General features: G+C 42.5%; 1 protein-coding gene across 1 annotated transcript in view; it reads left to right on the top strand.

The window, feature by feature from the left end:
• Positions 1-10133: 10133 nt before the first annotated feature.
• The window catches only part of RNF217 (ring finger protein 217), a 53314-nt gene continuing 42642 nt past the window's right edge, over positions 10134-20805 (top strand). The window contains exon 1 of the mRNA XM_065734279.1: positions 10134-10811. Within this exon, the coding sequence (XP_065590351.1) occupies positions 10206-10811 (606 nt within the window). The 5' untranslated portion in view covers positions 10134-10205. The remainder of the gene's footprint in view (positions 10812-20805) is intronic.

The raw sequence follows: 20805 nt of genomic DNA, 5'->3' as shown, positions 1-20805 counted from the left end.
TTATTTGTAGCTTTTACTTTCTTGTTAAAACTAGATATGTTATCTATTAACTATGTTTACCTGGATAAAGACTTCATAAAACTCTCTTAAAAACTGATGGTCTCATAAAATAGCAGTAAAACATGTCAAAATCGTATTTCTCATAGCTTAACTGAGCAAACCTATAAAAGAAAATCTATGTAGCTTTAAAATTTCAGCAGCATGTGCTTCTACCTCTCATCCCCCTGCACATTCTGTACCCTGTGGTAGTCCTACCCACCAGGGTAGGGTCGGCATGGGTGCTACTGTCCCATTGCATGACAGAGCACATCACCTATGGGGCAGGTGGCCTCATGGACAACACTCAGAGGTAGGCAGCAGCAGAGCTCTGGGCCCATGTCCCAGAGGCATGAGGAGAGCACCCAGAATCAACATCTCAGTAGTTAAGGTTCTACATTTATGAGCAGTGTTAGTCAACCTTTTTATATTGCAAGCTTCTTTTTTTGATCTTTTCAGGGCGTTCCCTATTTCCTACACACTTGTCAAAAGTAAATTCTGAGGAGAAAAAACACTGATCTTATAATATTTGACAACTTGACATTCCATAATTTTACTGGGTTTTTATTCCTTTATAATTGTAAGGCAGCAGTAGAACTGCAGCTCTTTTTTTCAATTGTTTCCTCATTCTCTAACTTTCATTCATCTTCTGAAATGCAGAGATCTATTAATTAAAAAAAAAAATGCAACCAAAAGTTTAGATCTATTTTTTCAGAGTTTTTCAATTCAATACCAAAAACATTTATCATTTATTCTCTTTCCCTTTATACTCTACTTTTACCTCTTTCTCCAACAAGGAGAGGAGAAAAGAGATGCTCTATAGATATCAATTGAATTTTTGGCCCTTCCTAGCCTGAAAACAGAAAAAGCTTTATTATTTTGAAGGAGAAAAAAATGTGTTTTTTTTCTCTGATCCATTTATCACATTCTACAGATTTCTCTTCCATGAGTCTGTAGGCCTTTATACTTCAGAACTTTCATGTTGTCATCCCCAAACAGCATCCTTCTAGTAGTTCTTACCTTAGACACCAGATGTCAGATTTTCTGCAAGAACATGTTTAAACAGGTCAAAAATATTTTTGGCACTGGATAAACTCTAGTGCTATTGAAAAGAAGGAAAACATAGAAAAGAAAAAAGAAAATAATGATTGTAAAATCTCATTGGTATGACAAGGGCTTGACCATTAGCTCATACTCATACAAACTTTAATTAATATAAATTCATATTCATATTTCTAAATCACTACCATGCTGGAGATGTGAGCATGGAAATTGGATCTGCCTCTTTATATTCTGAGGCTGGCAACAGGCTAGACACAGCATCATCATTTGACAATGATGAATTTTATTTAAACCCTGAAGATATGTTCTGTCCCTTCTATGCTCTCCCAAAAGACTGCAAATGGGATACAGAACAAAACATATGTGTAGAATTAAGGCTATGGAACAATTCACAAAAAAATGCAGTTTAGATAAAAACTGAGCTCCTATCTAGGAGCAGGGAGTGTTTAAAATAGGCTAATTTCTACTGCAACAAAGCAGAACTGATTCTGAGGCATGAAGTGAAATCTTGACCTAAATGTCCCCAGAGCTTGAAGGTAGTAATGCACAGCACTGTACATCAAAACTAATTCACGATGGAGAAGGGCTTTTTTTGTTTGCTTTTTTTTTAATCATATGGTCTCTAATCAGCTCCAGCTCTAAACATATGCTACATGGTCAGCTGGAGGACCCTGTTAGACCTTGGAGAAGCATGCTCCTTGTCTGAAAAAGCAGAATGAAACTAATATGTACGGTACTTTCATGCCAATGGTTTTGTAGCTTTTACTGTCATGAGAATTCAATATAGTTGAATTTTTATTTAATAAGTTCCTTGTTGGTTTTACTTAGGCTCCTGCCTTTTTACAGGTTTCCTTTTCAGTCAATAGATGCATTTTAGTGATGTCTTTCTTTATAGATCTAAAAGCCAACATGAAAGTAACCCCATCATTTAGCTATTCACTTGGTAGCAGAGGGAGAGCTCTCACACTGATTTTTCATATATTCTTTATAATATGATCTATAAACAATTAACCTTAGTATTATATATGCAATAAACTTACATATAAACAAAGACTAAACCTTTCTGTGCTTCATTTCCTATAGGCTATAGCCAAAGCTATTTGAATGCTTTAGGATTTGAAACGATAACACCCTCCTGCCTGCAGTGAAAGCTCTTCCCCCACCACAGAAAATAATTAAAGAACTTACAGTGTGTTCTAACTTTGATGCAGAGCTTAATGATGACTACTGGAGGAGAAAGAAACTATGAGTACTACAAATAAAAACTGCAAGGAAGAAAAACCTAGCAGACAACAACATAATCATTTAATAAATGGCAAGTGAGCAGGAAGGAGAATGTCCTGGAAATGTCCACTTTCAAAACTGGAGGAAGAAACTTATGAAACAAAGAGATCTGTTCTGATAGTGTCCCAGAAGTGGTGATTCAGGAAGTTAACCTGTTGAGGAGTGGAGGCAGGAACTCTAAAAAAGAGTGACAGAGCAGGCAACCTCCTTGTTTTCCTCCCAGATCCTCTGCAACAGGATTTCCTTGTCACATCATGTGGAACCATGTAAATATGCCCCCTTTGGCTACGTGACAGGAATCATTTCCTTCACAGTACTTGCATGGACGGAAAGCAAAAAAAAACAAGAGGTCAGGAACTTGGGGATTTGTATTAGCAGATAGCACTTAGTCAGGAAAGGGATAAAGATTACAGGGGAAACGGTGCTATTGGTCTGTAATCCTTTTCTGTCACACATACTTTTTATATTAATTGTAATATTATCATAATATGTATGTGGAAAAAATAATCTTATCCATTCTTCACATTCAATTTCTAATTGGTGCTTAATGTAAGGAATAAAGATTTCAAAATAAACCTACAGCAAGCTCACAAGCTGAAACCTTTCGATGTCTGCAAATGTGAAAGTAAGAATGCTTCTGCCTAAGTTTTCAAATGTTCCTGTGTCCATTTACATGTCAATAAAGAAACCAGGGAAAAGAGGCACTTTACATCACAGCAAGGTTAGTGGCATGATCTTAGCTGAGTTCTCTCTGTTTATGTATTCAAATACCTTAGATTATTAGTCTAATTTTAACATTACTGTACTTGCACCACACAAACAAGGAGAATTAAGATTGTTCAATTAGAGCACTTTATCAGCCTCTGAACTGAAAATTCAAAGCATCCATTTTCAGCAGCCTAAAAAATATGGAAGCAAGACAACAGCTGTGCTGCAATCTTGCAAGTGCTGTAACACCATTCACATAAATGTAGTTTTGCCAGTTTACAGGTTTAAGTTGCTCTGGTTTATTCCCAAATAGGAAAGGAAAATACTGCTCCTGTAGGAAAGCATCCAAGATATCCATATTCACATTACAGACTTAATCAGTATAGCACTTGGGAAAAAATAAAGCAAGGAATACTTAGCCTGAAAGAGACATACAGGCTTCCTTATTTGTCTGCCTGCAGAAAGTGCCATGATTCTTCCTGAATATCCTTGCATTTGTGACCTGAAGAAAACACAGATAAATGTTTTCACCACAAAATCAGAAGTACTTAGTAAATGCACTTCATTAGTATTGGCAGTACAAAGGCTGCTTACAGCTATTTCATGCTGAACCAGTAGTCTTCTCTCATCCCACCCTTCCAGATGTGAAAATTTTACAAGTGATAGTTGTTCCCTTCTCTTTATATTTATAGTCTGTTTCACTAGCAGACTGAATCACTCTAAGCAGCGGGTAGGTCATACTAAATCAAGCAATCATAAGTAATAATAATACCCCCTGATCTAACTGACACTGCAGTGATATTTATATATATATTTTTTTTTATAAGATGTCTTCGTTAATGAAAAAGTTAAATTTTGGATTGGGAACTGAAGCCTATAAAGGTGAGAATTTTCTCCAAGTTTACCTGAGGTTTGTAGTTATAACAATATGTTTTATCCTGGTGCTCTGAGGCTATGTCAAGAGAGCTGCAGAACTTGTCTCTCTGCACAGAGATCCACGTGGCAAGAACCTCTCTTGACTGGCAGTGTTTGTTGACTTCCCAGCAAATAGCCATATGAGTAATTTCTTGGAAAAGCTGTTGTGACAGGTTGGCATTTTTGAGATATTTTGACGTTGCTGATAAGCAATACCAGATCCACCAAATAAACTGCAGGGCTTTTGCTGCGGGCTGGGCTTGCTGGCAGTCTCAAATTTCACCAAGAGCCTCAGAACTTTGTTTTCTGTCCAGACCATATCTTGAAGTGTTACATTTTTCCCCATTTATGCTTTGCTAGGATAAGAGGTTTATTGATGCCCTTTCATTACCCCTGGGACTGTTTTGACATCTCCTGGTCTCTTCTTTTTATAGCTCTGTTCAGGACTTATTGCGCAAGCCAAGCAACTAACCTTGTTGTTAGGGTGAGACATCATCATAACGTTGCACCTAAACAGACTATGAAAAAAGCCAACTTCTCTATGGAGAATACAAGCCATTTCCCACCTACATTTATCAAGTTCCTGGCTGAACTTCTCTTTTGTAAAAAGCTTTCTATTTCAGCCTGTAGATTGCCCTAGCTGCCCTGCACTTTTTAGCATTATTACTTTTGGCCCATTCTAAAACATTCGATAAGAAGATTGGAGAATACTTTTAGGAACAGTTCTTTCAAGGTCACTGAGTACTACACGCAAAAAGACACGTGGTGCTGTGTGCAGACTTATTGTTGGCAGGCAGACAAGTGCATGGCTGTTTTCAGTTGTATACAGTAATTCCTAAGGCAAAACCCACATTTACTGACACCTTTTTTTACAATGTATGCAATGAAATCTTTAAGAATCAGCCTTTAGCTTAACTACAGGGCAGCGAGAAGGACACAGGAGTACAAAGAATATCCCGTTGCAAACAAATGGTGCAGAGCAAAAATAATGAAATTATATTTCAAGGAATTTGCTTAATGGATTCCCTGTTGATTGTGATGTCTTTGTGCCCCTTCAGAGAAGATGTGTACGTGTCACCTCACAGACTGTATACGACTGCAGCAAGTGAACTGCTAATTTTGGTCAAGGCAATGAGCTACCTGTTCCTACTATTAATGCTCCTCATTTCCTCCTACCCTACACCATAGGCAAACTATCTATAGAATAATCAATACAACATATAGAATGATCAATACATCACTGCTTCAATTTTGCAGGTTCATAATTGGGATTTTCTGAGTGTGCCACTTCTACAGGGAAGATAACCATTACAGGCTGAAAAACAGGGGATGCTCAGGCTCACCTTGCAAATTAGCAACAAAGCCTTAAAAAGAACCTTTGTTCTGACCAGTGATGGTATAAATAAGGCATTCTCTTACTCTGCAGAATGACTTACTGAGGGTAAACAGACATTATTTCTCATGGCAGTAACGAAAATAAGCCTGCAGAAAGGACATATGGCATTTTGCCCCTACTGGTGAACTAAATTTTATTCTGGTTTTCCTTTCCTTGGCAGAATTGTTGCATATGTCCTACCAAATATTTGCTTTGGTACACTAGGAAAAATCTTACTTGAAATCTGGACACGTAGCTATTATATGAGTAAGTGAAATGCCTGTATTCCTGTTTTCTTAAAGAAAGAGAGCATGCTGTTAGAAGTGAGTGACGTTTCTGCTGCCAACACATGCTTGTAGAACTCTCACAGCACACACTGATCAGCAGCAATTACAGCTCCACAGAAACTCTCATGAACGTGCTTTTCCTCAGGAAAATGAGCAGAGCCACAGTCGTGTCCAAACATAAGCAGTTTCACTATTAACTACACAATGTGCTATAATTTAGCTAATTCTTTATGCCACACTTGATTTTGAAACTGCAGCTTTCTCTGTGCCGTGCAACACTTACAGCCTGCACCTAATCCCAGGGGATGCCTCAGTCCAGGCACACTTCAGCTGCACACACAGCTGACAGCCTGGATAACTGAGACAGGCAAAGGGCAAAAGGGAGAAAGACAGATGAATATCATGTCCAAGACTGCACAGCTGGACACTTACTTGGCTGCAAACAGAGAGGAGGCCCCAGCTCCTGCTGTCACAGGACTCAGTAAAACAAATGGCCATGCCCTACTCCAGCTCCTCCAGCTGTGCTGGTGTCACTCCATAGAAGTGATGACTCTGCTGACAACAGCAGGTTTACATAGAATAGAGTCACAGAATAGTCCAGGTTGGAAAAGACCGCTAACATCATCTAGTTCAAACACAAACCCATCGCCACCATGCTCATTAACCATGTCCCTCAGTGCTACACGTTTCTTGAACACCTCCAGGGACGGTGACTCCACCACCTCCCTAAGCAGCCTGTGCAAATGCATAACCACTCCTTCTGCGAATTCTTCCTAATATCCAACCTGAACCTCCCCTGGCATAGCTTGAGGCTGTTACCTCTCATCCTATTGTTACCTATTTCATCCTATCGTAGAGTTACAGGCATGAGCTCAAGGAAGTTTTCAAAGCCACTCTGAAATTTGGTTTTAAGAAATAAAGACGCATCATCAAAAATAGCTGCTCTGAATAGCTCTGTGAACAGCTCTATGTTAGCCCACTGCCTGAGAAGGTTAATTACTTAATTTGATTATTTTCTGAAATTGTTTTAAATTATTAGCATTGTAAAAATAAACAAAAACAAAGTAGAACATGATAAAAGCATAATTTGATAATTCTGTAATAGGGGCAGACAATTGTTTTAATGAATGTTCAACTGCTTTTTGAGCCTGAAGCTAAGAATGAAAAGATAGCAATTTGCACAACAGATATTTCTGAAAACATTGCTGCTAAGTGTTTAACAAAACGTTCTGTTTGTGTGTTGTTCTGCATAGCAAATTAAACAACAATAGTTATGACACGTCTTCGCCCTTCAACACAATTTATTCTGCTGCTGTCAGGTAATTCTGTGGAGAGCTATTGCTTCAGAAATAACTTCAAAAGCACATTAGTAAAAATAATACAGTAATGGAGGTTTCTTTCCTTGGGAGACTCCAGAAACGCTGATGCAGTTTGGAATGCTTTCATGCTGCTGACGGTGGTAAATAACCTCAGCTTCCTCAGAAAGACTGCACCTCATCCAGGCTGTGCACCAAGGCACTTTGTTCCAGATTAATGTGATGAAGGAAGGTTGGATGGGGCCCTGGGCCCTGGGCACCCGATCTGGTGAGTGCAGTTTGCTGGAGCTTAAAGTCTATTTTGAGAAGATGAAAGTGATTCCCAGGTTACAAACCCAGACAACATCAGAGATGATAATGTGTTAAGGAAACAGGAGGAATAAGAGTTTTGGGTGAGGAGGAGAAGGGAGCTCGCCACAGCTGCCAGTGAGTCGCAGTGTAAAATTGGGTTCAGCAAGATCAAGCACAGAAACCCAGTAATGAGCCTTCCACAAAGCTTTAGGCTACACACAGAGCTCCGTAGTATTTTTAGGAAGAGAAACGTGATAAGAAAGATATTAAAACTTAGTGCTGAAGGCAGAGAGCCAGAAAGCAAGCAATGTCACTGTCTTAGAAGGAGGATTTTAGATACATACGTAGAATGCGTCATTCCAAAATGAGAGCAGGGTAAAGGAGGATGGACAGAAATAGGTGCCCTGTAAAAGATGACCTGAGACACTAATAAACGTCTGTCTGGAAAGAGCTATTAGGTTCAGAAAAGCATCCCAGGTCTCTAGCCCTGATGATCACAGACAGCAAGTATGAGGCAAGCAGAGATGAGGTCCAAAAGGTTTGATTTCTTTAGGCAGCACTTCCTCTGCTTAAAGCTTCAGCATATCAGTACATTTGTCTTATCATTTTGGTGATGTGTCAATTACTATATCCTCTTCCTACAGGCTTCAAGTGAATGTATATGCCAAAAGGTATTTGTTGGAATTCCCGGAGAAACTTCTGAGATGCACAGGGATAGTTTGGAGGTTGTTTCCATAGTGTTAGACAAAAATAATGGTGCAGGCTGTTTTCAAACTACATTCTGCAACAATTAAACCAGGCATAGTCATTCTTCCTGATTTAATTAGGATGTTCCTAAGAAACTGCTCTAATGCATGCCTTTTTTTTATCCTATACCTTCTGTAGAACATCCATGACTCTTTTATCTCAGAAGATGAACTGAAACCTGAAGAGATAACTCTGTATTTTCCTTCTGGCTGAGGAAAAAGGTCTTCTAAGGATTAAAGACAAGAACTGTCAGGGATGCTTTCTTTCATGTACTGTGACTCAGGTTACAAGGAGGCCTTTTTGAGATACACAACTCTACCATCTTCATCTAAACTTATCAACCAGATATCTGGTTGATAAGTTTAGAGAATCATTAAGGTTGGAAAAGGTCCAAACATAAACCCACCCCCACCATGCCCACTAAAGGCACATATCTCAGTGCCATATCCACACTGTTCTTAGATACCTCCAGGTGACTCCCCCACTTCCCTGGGCAGCCTGCTCTAGTGCTTCACCACTCTTTCTGTGAATAACTTCTTCCTAATATCCAATTTTAACCTTCCATAGAACAACTTAAGGCCATTATCTCTCATCCTATTGCCAGTAATTTGCTGGAATTCCCAGCCCTATTGCAACCCATCCATGCTCAGAGCTGCAGGGGGAGGGCAAACTTATCTTCTCTCACTGGGAGGGCTCATCAAAGATTTGCCATTACAGCCATGCTGTTGCCATAGGTTTTTGTTTCAGATAGTTACAGGCATCCTTTTGGTGTAAATAAATAAACAAGGTGAAACCAGCAAACCTCTTAACAGCTTCAGGAAACAGCACCATGTCCAGGGTGTAAGTGGTACTCGCTGAACACATTTTGGAGGATGTAAGACTATTTATTGTATGGGTGTACACAATAGTGAGAACTACAATTGCAAACCTGAATTTCCATTTATTAGTTCAAAATAAATAAAATAATTCAGTTGATAATTCCTACAGTATTCAGAATATTTTTGCCATGGTAGGTAACATGTGAAATACTTTAAAAAAAAACTGAGTGTGATTAAAGAGAAAGAATCTTAAAAAAAAAAGAACAAAAAAAAAACCTAAAAATCAGTTCCTACTCTCACTGACCCAACTATGACAGTTACTTACAGTTACACATGGGAACAAATGTTCAGATTTCCTCAGAGATCAACACAAGCCCAGAAGAATGAATGTTAATTACTCATCCTAAAAAAATTAATTATCTTTAGAAGTAATTTGCACAAAGACTCAAGATCAGCAGTCCTGGGAAACTGAGCTCTCCTTTTTCATACGTAGGTCACTCTGAATGTAATGCCTCCTACTGATTTCCACAGAAACTATAACAGCTACAAAAAGCACAGTAATACTATTCGATAGAGCAAATTCTCAGCTACAAAAAAACTGCTGTGCAATACAGTCACCACTATTAGCTCCGCATTTTCATTGGTGATGAACAGCAGTCTGCATACTGCACTCATAAAAGGTGCACCAGTGGAAGTGACCCACTGTCACTGCTGAAACGCACCACCACCTCTGTTGGCCTCCATCAGTGCTCAGCAAAGCATCGACGAATGCCACTGAGTACCACTTGCTTCCGCGTGAAGGAATTCAATGACACGCCTTTGCTGCACGTGCTTTTCTATGTCAAACACGACAAAGCTCTCACCAATTAACAGTGCGGTGAGGAAAAGCCCTCTCCCCGCGGGCTGATTTAATTGGATCTGTTTATTACGCAGCCCTTCTGCGCCTCTCGGTCCCTAGTACTACCGCTTCTGTTGAGATCGCTACCGCACACACAGCTGTACCCCACCACCACGCGCACAGCGTTTACGCCTCAACCAGGGGCGGTGCGTCATGCGGGGCGGTGCGTCGCAGGGGACGGCGGTGCAGCGCTGGGCGGGGCGGGAGGGAGGCGCGGCCGGGCGCTGCCCCGCGACTCAGGAGCGGTTGGCCGCGTCCTGCCCGCGGCATGGGGCTCGCGCTCCGGCCGGGAGCCCGCGGGCGGCGCTGAGCGGAGCGGCCCCGCCGCGCCCGCGGCCCCGGAGGGAAGAGGCCGGGCGCCCGCGGGCGGGCTGTCGCCGGGGCTGCGAGCGGCGGGGCTCGGGACCCGGAAGCAGAAGCGGGACCGGGAGGCGGCTGGATGGGAAGGAGCGGCGGCGGCGGGAGGCGATGGGGGAGCAGCAGAGCTCGCTGAGCGCCCCGCGGGCCGCCGCGCCGCCCGGCCCGGCTGGGGGATCGCGGGTGGACGGCCCGGAAGAGACGACACCGCCGGGGGAGGCGGCCGGGTCGGGAGGGAGCGGGGAGCCGCCGCCCTCCGCCGCTCCCGAGAGACGAGGGAGCGGCGGGGACGCGGCGGGGGAGGACGAAGAGGAGGCGGCCGGGCCGGAGCCCCCGGGCGCGGGGGAGCCGGCGGAGGAGGGGCCGGAGGGGGGCAGCGGCCGGCGCCGCCCGGCACGACGGCACGTGTACTGCACCGTGTACTGCGTGGAGAACGACCGGCAGGGCTCCGGCTCCCCGCCCGGCTCCGGCAGCGCGCAGCCCCCGGCCCGGCGCGGGGTGGCGGCGGGCGGCGACCCGCTGTCGGCGGGCGGCAGCATCGAGGTGCTGGACTTGTACCTGCTGCCCGAACCCTTCTCCGGGCTGATCGGCGGCGACTTCGGGCCGCTGCTGGTGCTGAGCTGCCGCGTGTGCCTGGAGGAGAAGCCCGTCAAGCCCCTGTCCTGCTGCAAGAAGGCGGTGTGCGAGGAGTGCCTCAAGCGGTACCTCAGCTCTCAGGTACGGCCGGGCCCCGAGTCGCTCCCCGGAAGGGTCGCTGATGCCGTGGTACCCCTGAGCCCCTCGGGGAGCTGCCGATTCCGGGTCGGGGTGTAGGCGGCCCTCCTGCAGCCCTCTCCGTGGTCGCGGGGTGCGCGGTGCCCTCCCGCGGGCTGATGGTGGACGTGTGCTGCCGTGCGTGCACTGCGCGGGGTGGCTGTTCAGTTAGCCTTGAGGAGTCATAGTTGCAGCAGGAACAACTTCGGGGAGAAAAGGGAACAGCTTTTGCAAACTTAGAGCATCACGACCAACTTGCAGCCTGCTGCTTCATCACTGCTTTGTCAGTCAGACTGCTGTTTCAAAGGGAAATTGGGAGCTTGGAAGCTAACCAGCCTTTCCTAGTGTTGCTGGTTGCTGGTTTAGCATCACTACGGATTTCAGCGTTGCCACTGCCACTGACATAGGTGTGCCCTAAACCCAAGGAGATGCTGGGTACCTAAGAAAACCGAAACCAAGCGAAACTCTTTGTTAACCACCCTTAAATATGCATTCAGCGGAGACGTGCTGTTGGGATGTATCTTTGCACCTGCTGACCCTAAGAGTTGTGCTGCAGTGGTCTGTGCTCCATTGGGCTGTGTGCCTGGGAATGGCTCCGCAGCTCCAGCTCTCCTGCATGCTATAAATAGCTGTGGGGCTCCTTCAAACAGGCCATTTCACAGTTTGGGACTGGCACGTGTTCCCATCTGGACACTTGGAAGCCCAACTAGAAGTTACTCGTGCTGGTAGTATTTGTTTTTGCTAATGCTAAATTCCCGGAGGTTTTCACAGAAAGCTTTTATCATGTTTGGATAACAGGGAAGGGCTAAATGTGGGAACTGATGGGATGAGTTGGGTGGGGAGCTGTGTCTAATGCTGAAATTTGGGAGCACGTTATAAGACTACTTGCACAAAGAGCAGAAAGCTTTGGATTGCTATGTAGCTAACTGATGAACTGAAAGCCTAGAAAGTTTTCAGAATTCATTGCCAGTACATGTTTGTGCCACCTTTGTATTTGCCACAAAGGGAAGGGTCAGGATATTGTCTCACGTTGGAGATCACAAAGTGATGTGACAAGCATCAAGTGTTCTTCCCTGGCTTCTGTAGCTGGTTGTGGTAGTTTTTGTTATTAAAACAGGTAGTAAAATGTGTTAGGGAATGGCCAAGTAGGGTCCTCAGTCGTTGCTCTAAGAGTACTTCCCTGTCACTGGAATCATTCGAAGCTGGGTTGTGGGTGGGGCTTCGGGCAACCTGAGCTAGTGCAGGGTGTCCCTGCCGCTGACAGGGGGGCTGGACACATTAGACATTCAAACACTGAATTCAGTTGGCTAATCCTCTTCTTCAGTGAATAGAGAGGTGTTTTCATGGCATAATTTGTCTAAAGTAGTCAAAATGCTTATAGATATTTTGTCCCGTTTCCTTTCAATAAGAAGAGATGTAGGGTCTCGCAAAGTTGGAGAAGATGTGTCAGAGCAAGGTTCTGCCCCAAACCCTAAATAGTATTAGTTGAGAGCTAAGGCAATAGAGAATATCTTGCAGTGATATAAGTGATCTGTGCAATCTAGCAGCTGAAGTTATGCCTAAGGACAGTTCTGCCAGATTTCAGCTCAGCAGTTCAAGGATGATTGAGTGGTTTGGTGGCTGGAAGAGCTACCTGAGTTGGGAGCTTGGTAGACACCACATAAAGCAAGTTTAGCATCTGAGGATGCTCTCTGGGATGAAGCCACTGATATTGCTGAGCACTATGCAAAGCTTAGCCCAGGAGCTATTAAAAGGCCTACGTGGCAGATAGCCATATTGATGTTCATATATGTAAAAGATAGAGCAGGGATACAGATGCAGATAAAGGGATATCTGCAGCAGGGCTGCTAAATTGAGGACAGGGATTCATGAAGCACTTCTGTGGATGCAGGGACTCTTACAGATCCTGTTATGACCCAGCAAGATTTCAGCTGCTTGGTGTATTTGTTCAGGAGAAAAAGGCAACCAAATATCCTCTAAAGCAGTCCAGTGTCTTCTTAGCATATCTGTCTTTTTGGGAAAACAAGTGATGTTTCTTTGAGAACAAGAAGTAATGTTTGTCTCCTTTGCGCTCTGGAAGGACCCTGTGACTTATCCTCAGGGGAGAGGGAAAAGACACCTTTAGTTTTCTGTGGCTTAGCACTTCATGTAGTGGTTTTCTTCATGGAAAGAAAGCCTACTAAAAAGTTGTAACAGATTTTCTCTTTGGTTACAGTCAACTTTATGTAGGAATGTACCTGAAATTGGGAGGGGGAGCAGAGGAAAAAGGAAAAAAAAATGCGTGTGCATTTAAATCTGATTTCTGTGTCAGAGAAGTAGCAAGCTGTATCCTGTGTTTGAGGGGAACTGACTCCAAGTTTCTGGGGAAGGAATGGTTTTATGTGGTGAGTATGTGGAGTGTATTGTCAGAGATGTAACACTTGGAAGAAGATCTTTAATGTAAGAATTTGTTTTCCATCTGAAGAAAGCTGGAGTATGTGATGATTTCATCATAATTTCTGAAATGATGTCTAATGGAATTGCAAAAACTCTGTTAACTATCTCTGCTGTCCTCTACACAAGATATAACTGCATCAAAACTTCTGCCCTAGAGCACTATAGATTAAAAAAAAAAAAAAAGCAAACTGTTAGGCATTGTTGAGAAGATTATCCAGATGAAAAATATAGAATTCTTGTTTTACAGGTATAGGGGGAAATGGGAGCAATTGATTTACAAATGTTGCTTCAGAAGGTCCTTAGAGGTCAAATCCAGTCTCTTATCAGTGGCACCTGGCTGCGTAATCCCTATCAAAGATTTAACACCTGGTATAGAAGCTTAGAAGGTGAGCCTGGAGCTCCAGATACGGAGTCTGACTGTACTACAGTAAAAGGCATTATTTTACTTCTGACTCAATTCAGGTGTTCTTTCTCTGAGCTTTGTGCTCTTGGATTTTTAAATGTCTGACTATAACTAGTTTTTCTGTCATTCACAAAAAAAAAACAAAAGGAAAAAAATGTCTTATTCTGTTGGACCCAGAGAGGTAGAAGAAGAGGTTACATCCATTGAGCTTTTGTGAACAGGATCATAGCTCTTGAACCTCAGGACATGGGGTACAAGTGTGGGTTCTGTAGCACCTGGTCAGGCTCTTGAGAAGACTTGTCTCCAGGATGGGATGCAGTCCAAAGCTATTCTCTGTTGATGATTGAGCGGCAGTGTTGGAGATGGCTGTGCTCTTTCAAGACAATGGTGCTCACAGAGGCAATTTCCTTGGGCACTCAGGAACATGCCTAGTTAGGTGGGAAGTAAAAGGGTAAATAAATAGGGTGTTTCAGGTGGAAGCTGTGTGTTTCTACACTCATGCATGCTGCTTATAGTATGGGAAGAACTGTAGCATTTGATCCCACAAGTGTAATATTGCATTCACATTTTCTTCACTTTGCACCTTCTTCTCCATTTAACGTCACAACAGACCTGGTTTATTCCAGAAGCTGTGTCCACACAGGTTTGCTGTAACTGAGTGATTCACTTCCTCACTTCTTTTTGCTGCTTGTATATTTGAGTCAGAGGGAGTACTTGTACCTGGTTTTGCTTTTTGTGTGTGTCTGGGTGGGAGGTGGTTCAGAAGTACTCTGTACAAATGACCAACAGCCATAGGAAGAAATTCCTCTGGAGATGGAGAAACTTACAGTTTAACTGGGGATTTATATTTAACTTATCCTGGCCTCGTAAAGAGGATAAGGTTTGTGTTTTCTCATCCCTCTAATTTGTAAACCTGTAAGTACTGTTTAGAATAACGATCTCACTTTTCAGTAAATAGTGAGTAGACAAAAATAACATTTGTCTTTTCCTAATATCTAAAAAATATGTTTTCTAATACTTAAAGCAACATATATAATTGCAACCTGTCTTGTAAAGTAGCTGTAAATGTTTCATAGAAACCTTCGTGATTTGGCTGCCTGCTTTTCTACCTCTGAACTGGGAAACTAGATAATCCACTTTTGATCCTCTGCTCATTAGTGATGCTTTCTTTTTTTTTGTAAATCTTGTAATTCTCTTGGAGCAGTAATTTCTTGTACTAAAGGACTTTGAGTTAATTTAAACAGCCTACCGTATTCAGTCAGATATTGTGGTGCTTTAATTACAGGAATGCTAATCAGATTAGTGGATGTGGATAATCAGAAGGGCTTGTTGGGACAGGGAGGGGTTGCAGCTGGCAGCACTTGGTGTCTGACTGGCTTTGGTGGGACAGGAATTCTACTCAGCTCTTTTGAACCTGAAATGAGGAGATTATTGTCCCTCCATGTGGGATCTGTTACCAGTTTCCTTTGTGACCTGAGATCTTGCCTTCAACCCTTTTATTTTTAGTGCATGATCTTTTTGAAAGATGCAAGGGGAGAAGAAAGCAGTAGAATATTACAATCAGGTTTTTTGTTGGAAGAATAAGATTATGAAGTCACGCTGGCAGTAAGGAAAAGTCAGGGAGTAGGCTGTGTTGCCCCAAACTAGTACTGACTTGGAGAAAGAGGGACTTGACACCTGTGCACCTCTTCAGGTGTCTGATTGTATCATGCAAATGACAGCCTTCAAAGCTATAGTCTGTCTGCTGAGGGAAACCAGGCAGCAATATAGTCACTAAGTGCTGAATCATCTGGTTGCTAATGAGCTGCTTGGTGCTCTGACAGAAACCAGAGCTCAGAAGGGTCATCCTGTGAAGGAGAAGATCTGTGCTCACAAGGGATCTGAATCCCCAAAAAAATACTATAATGGTGGTTTTGAGTTACTGAGGTGGCTGCAGGCTGGCTGCTGGAAGGAGATAGTAGGTTGAGTAATCAGCCTCCAGGTGAAGCTGCTACAGCAGAGAATTTTGTAAAGGAGGAAGAGAGGTCAAGTAGGAGAGTAATATATTATATGCTAGATTATGGGCTTCTAAGCCAAACCAGGCACTTCAGCCACTGCAAGGTATTTTGTTCCAGAGAAGGAAGAATGACAGATGTGCCTGGTTCATCAGCTGTAAGCAATATATAAGCCCAGGAGTACCTATACTTCTTTACCCTGATATTCAGGGAACAGCTACTGAAAATCTGCCCTGGTGTTCCTGATGTGTGGTATGCTGTGACAGTGTTTCTATGCTGCTGTGCGGGTAGGAGAGGTATGCGGTCCAGGATGACATCCAGGTATCCTCTGGGTTATGAGCATTCATCTTCTGAGTTGATTTGGCACACAGTTGACTTTCAGTCCCTCTGAATGCTTGTTGATACATACAGTTTGAGCCAAAACTTCAGTTTGGAACAAAGTCTTAAAAAATCAAGTGTTGCTAAAAGTGCATTTAAATTTAAGAAAACAATCTATAAGCAGTACTTTTCAATAATAATACTGCCTAGTTGCTTTAGTGCATATTGACCTAGGTACTGTCAGCATAACCCCACTTTGTGTGGTGTATCTGTTCTCTGTGTAGAAGTGGCTTCAAACTTACCATGCTTGGGTAACTTTGAATTTCTGTTGTTTGGGATAAGTCTTTGCAAAATGTGGAGCTGGAATATGTGGCCAGCCTCATCCATGCTGTTATGCATTTAAGGGGAAACAAATGTATGTTCTCCATGCAGCTAAGAGGTTTTGTAGTAAACTGCCCTGTTGGATCAGAGATGTTGAGAGCAGATGTTGCCATCTTGAAGCAGTTCCCTGAAAGGTTTTGCTAATACAGCAGTGCCTCAATTCCAGGGACAAGGGTGAGGTGTCATGAAACAGTTAATGTTGACAGCAGAGGTGATTTTTGAAGGGTGAAGGCTTTGTATTGACTTAAAATTGCAGTGAAACATGGAGGAGAGCTGGTGTCGTTCTGAAGAAGCAGAGTTTCTGCTTTTCAGCTGCCTCCTGTACCCAGTGTGTTGAGCTCAGCAGTGCACGTGGTGAAAGATGGCTGGCATTGGGGCTGTCTGGCTGTGGTGTAGGAGCATCTCCTGCTCTAGGCCTTCCCTCCCACTGCTCTGCCAAGTGCTCTCAGGGGCTGCCAGGCTCAGGCATGGGTTCAAGCCAGGGATTTCAAAGTGGAGTAAATTGAAAACTGAGCTGTTGAGTTTTGATTGCCCAAACCATGAGGAATGAAGGAGTTAAAGGGGGGTTGGGAAGGCCTTGAGCTCACCTCTGCCCCATTCTTCTGTTCCTCCACCCAGAACAACTGCTCTCGCAACTGCTCTGGGGCCTCTTGGCCCTTCATACCTCACGTCCTCTTGTACAAATATCTTGCTTCCTGCTGTCTGAACCAGCCAGGCTCAGGAAAAGTATGTATCTTGAATAGCCAGGATGTAAGTACATAGTCAAAATGGTTGAGTTGTAAGGATTGTGGTTTCTTCAAAAGAATTTAGACTGGTGAAGAAGGACTTTACATACCCACCCTGTCATGCTGGTTTATCTGTCCTTTATATATACTTCCGCTGTTTGAACTTATCTTTCTTTTGCCTTTCTCATTTTCTTTAAAATACTTTCCTTATATGCTTTTTTAAGTAACTCCTGCTTCTATGTTTTCTATCTGCCACTTTTTCTGATATAGAAAAAGTGACTAATTTGTCTAGTGACAAAAAGGCTGTTTAACTTTTTTGTAGTCCATTCTTAAATTCTTTAAAAAAAATTTGGTATATCAAAGAAATTGTGAACATAGAAATAACAACATTCCTGTTGAAGAGAGAGCTTTTAAAGGTATGTTTTTCTACTGTGGCATACCTATATTTATTGTGTAGGTAAATAAACATTATGAAAGCATTTGCTTAATGTTACTGTTATAGGCAAAATAGGAAAAAAGAGATGAAAATAATATTAAAGAATTTACTGATGGAGGGGAATATTATCTGGATTATCAGTTCAGGAGGTCAGAAATCCAGTAGATCAAGCCAGTTGTAGAACTGACATTAGAAGGATGTAAAGGCTGTTTTTATCATAAAAAAATCTATTTCACTGCTTCAATTGAAGAATGTTGTATATTTTCATTGACGAGCTGCTTGAGATATACAGTTGCTCTTTTTTGTTTACTTAATTTGTGAGGAAGGCTGTATATTTCCTATTATGTGTCTTTTATTAGAAGTATCAGGTTGAAATAGTGAAAATATCTTTCTGCTACTTTGGACTTTTCTTCCATTGTTGTCTTTACTAAGTACAGTACAAGTCATACTGGATATTGCAATGGCAAGAAGAGGCAAAATTTAGATTTCTCAAGACTAGTGATGCTGATAACATTACATGTTTTTCTGCATTTGATGTGAATGAGTGGCAACAAATGCAGGTACATCTTCAGTTATTTGGTTTGGCTCTCTGAACTCATAGGAATGGTGTATCAGCTCGGGGGTGGGAAGGAAAGGGAAGTCCTATCCAAATTGTTTCAGCTGCAGTGTGGCTCTGCAGTGTGGCTCTTCGAGGTTGCTCGCACAATATGAGGAAGGAAGAAGAGTGAGAAGGAGGCTGCCAGGATGGGAAGGGCTCAGTGGTGACATAAGAATCGTTTTGCCCCCTGAATGTCTTGCTTATGGTTAGCCTGTTACAAAATAGAAGAAAATCACAAAAACTGGTTACCTCCGTGTGTAAGGTAGATCTCTGGTCTTTGTTTAAACCTGCAGCTGACTTACTAGCTATACAGTGAAATGGATCTATCTCTGTTTCTGTTTTCCTATTGGGTGGATGGCAGAAGGAAATCTAAGTAAGAAAGGAAAAGGTAGAAATAGATAGCATTGGATTTTAGATGTATTCTGAATCAAGTATGTACCTTCAGTAGAAACCTTACATGAAATAAATGGGTTCATATTTTACTGGCCTGATGAAAGACTTCTATACCCTCTAAGTGTTATAAGAGTGGAGTAGGTAGGTGCATTTTGCTTGATTACAGAAATCCTGAGGGAAGTACTTCTTGAAGAGCTGAAAAGTGCATTGCTATTGCCATTGGTGCTGTGAGGGCAAAGAGGTTGAAGAGGGTATAGCACTTTCACTTGTTTAAAAATTTACTTGCTGTATGAATACACTTTAAGGAGAGGACATCTTTTGCCTTTCAATCCCAATGCACCTGTGCAGTACCAGGTATAACTTAGCCATTTGATACATGGAAGCATGCGTGTAAACTGCTCAGTGGCTTTTCAAGTGTGTATGCAGTTCGGTTGTGCAATAGCTTGGAAACTCTGCTTAGTTAACTTGGAGTTAGCAGTCAGCTTAAAAAGAGGAAAGAATGTGCAAAATAAAAGTTTTTTTTGAGTGGATGGACCTGCGAAATTGCAAACGTCCTGTAGAATTCAGACTCTGTGTTAAATACCATCTACAAAATGAAGATGTTAGGACTTCAGGGAGTTTCGATAGTGATAGTGTGTTTTGTTGTGGTGAACTAATCCTTCTCAGAGTAAGGCTAGAAAATTAGTTAAGCACTTCTGTTCTGCATGAATGTTGTTACCATTAGAAATTTGTGTATTAATAGGCCCTGAAGCAGTTAGAGTGAAATGCAGTATTATAATCTGCCTGTTTCAAAGAATGCATATACTTATGGTCTCACTTTACCTTACATATCTCTGTTCAGTTAAAGGAACCTTAGAAATTCTCACCTAGATTCAGGCTTGCTTCTGTTGTGTTTCTTGGTAACGCTTGGCAGTAATTTTTAGACTTTTAGAGATGTCCATCCTTTCAAGGCGTTTTCTGGAGCTGTAATGGTATTTTAAATTACTGACAGGTTCCCAGTCTAAGATTTAAACCTCCTTTGCAGCGAGTTGGGATGTTTATTGATAGACAGCACTGAGTGTTTTGCCTTAGTGAAGATGTTTCCTATTAAGGCTTGACTCTCACTTATTTGTGACAATAACTCATCAAATCCTGCCTAATGTGCCCTAGCAAATGGTTCTTCATGGGGTCCTCACCTAAGGTAAAGCAGAAGATGACCTAGCCAGAGAAGCTGCCACTTATAGTAGATTAAGTACGTAAACTGAGTTCTGGATCTCGCTATTTTCCTTCCTCTGTCAAGGAGAGAAGGCCTCTTGTCCAGGGCCAAAGGATAATGATCACCTCAGCTAGCAGTGCTGCGCACTCTTCTTAACTTGTTCCTTGTTGTTTCTGCATCATCAATTCCACCAACTGAGACAGCGATCTGAATTAAAATTAGCCTTTAGCAACTATTATTAATTTTTATCTAATCGTGTTCCTAGTTGTCTCATCCACAGCTCTGCACATGTGTATTCTGTAACAAGATGTAATTGAACAAAGTGCCTGTGGCCAAGCAGGACCACTTAATGCTGGCAACTGACACAGTTTGTCAGAGCAAGAGGATTGAAAGGCATCATTAGGGAAGAGGAAAGAAGTGGTTTGAGAAGACTGCCCCTGCAAGTTTTCATTGGAGCTTGATGAAATCAAAGCTGCAGTTTGGTCATATTGCAGCACTGTTTGCTGTTTCGAATGGCTTTTGTCCAGTGCCTGAAGGTGCATGTGCATCCACAGCTGCTGGACAGGTATGGTGTGGTCTGGAGCACTTTTCAGAACTACACACAGCACTGAAGTTTCCATCCTGCATGGGCCAGTGCCACTTCTCTCCTGCTAACAGCTTTCTGTTCCTCAGAGAAGCAATGCTTAGAAGTCCTGTAGCAAACGTCATTCTAAACTATGTTCTTTTCTCTAAGTGCCTGCATTTCTTTTGCATTTTTTGCATTTTCTATTTCCTTATCTAGTCTGTTCTCAGGCATTTTAGAAGTAGAATGGAATCAGGTACTATGACATGCTAGGATATATGATTAGAGGTCAATAACAACATTTTCAGTTTTGAGTAGGAGCTTGCCTCGCTGCTGGAACGTTAGCAGGAGGGAGCAAGTTCAGATTGGTGATGACTAATGATGCAAGAGACTGCAATCCCGGTGAGGATTTGTTGGAATCCCAGGCACCGATGTTTATGAAAAATGGCAGGAACCAAAAACAGTTTGGAAGATGTAAGTGTAGTTGTGGTTCTATTTAATTTGGCATAATGAGAAA

This window comes from Cyrtonyx montezumae, unplaced genomic scaffold (assembly GCF_038088225.1).
Source record: "Cyrtonyx montezumae isolate F1298 unplaced genomic scaffold, pur_monq_1.0 scaffold_0, whole genome shotgun sequence".
Taxonomy (NCBI): Eukaryota; Metazoa; Chordata; class Aves; order Galliformes; family Odontophoridae; genus Cyrtonyx; species Cyrtonyx montezumae.
This window is presented reverse-complemented; position numbering and strand designations above follow the sequence as displayed.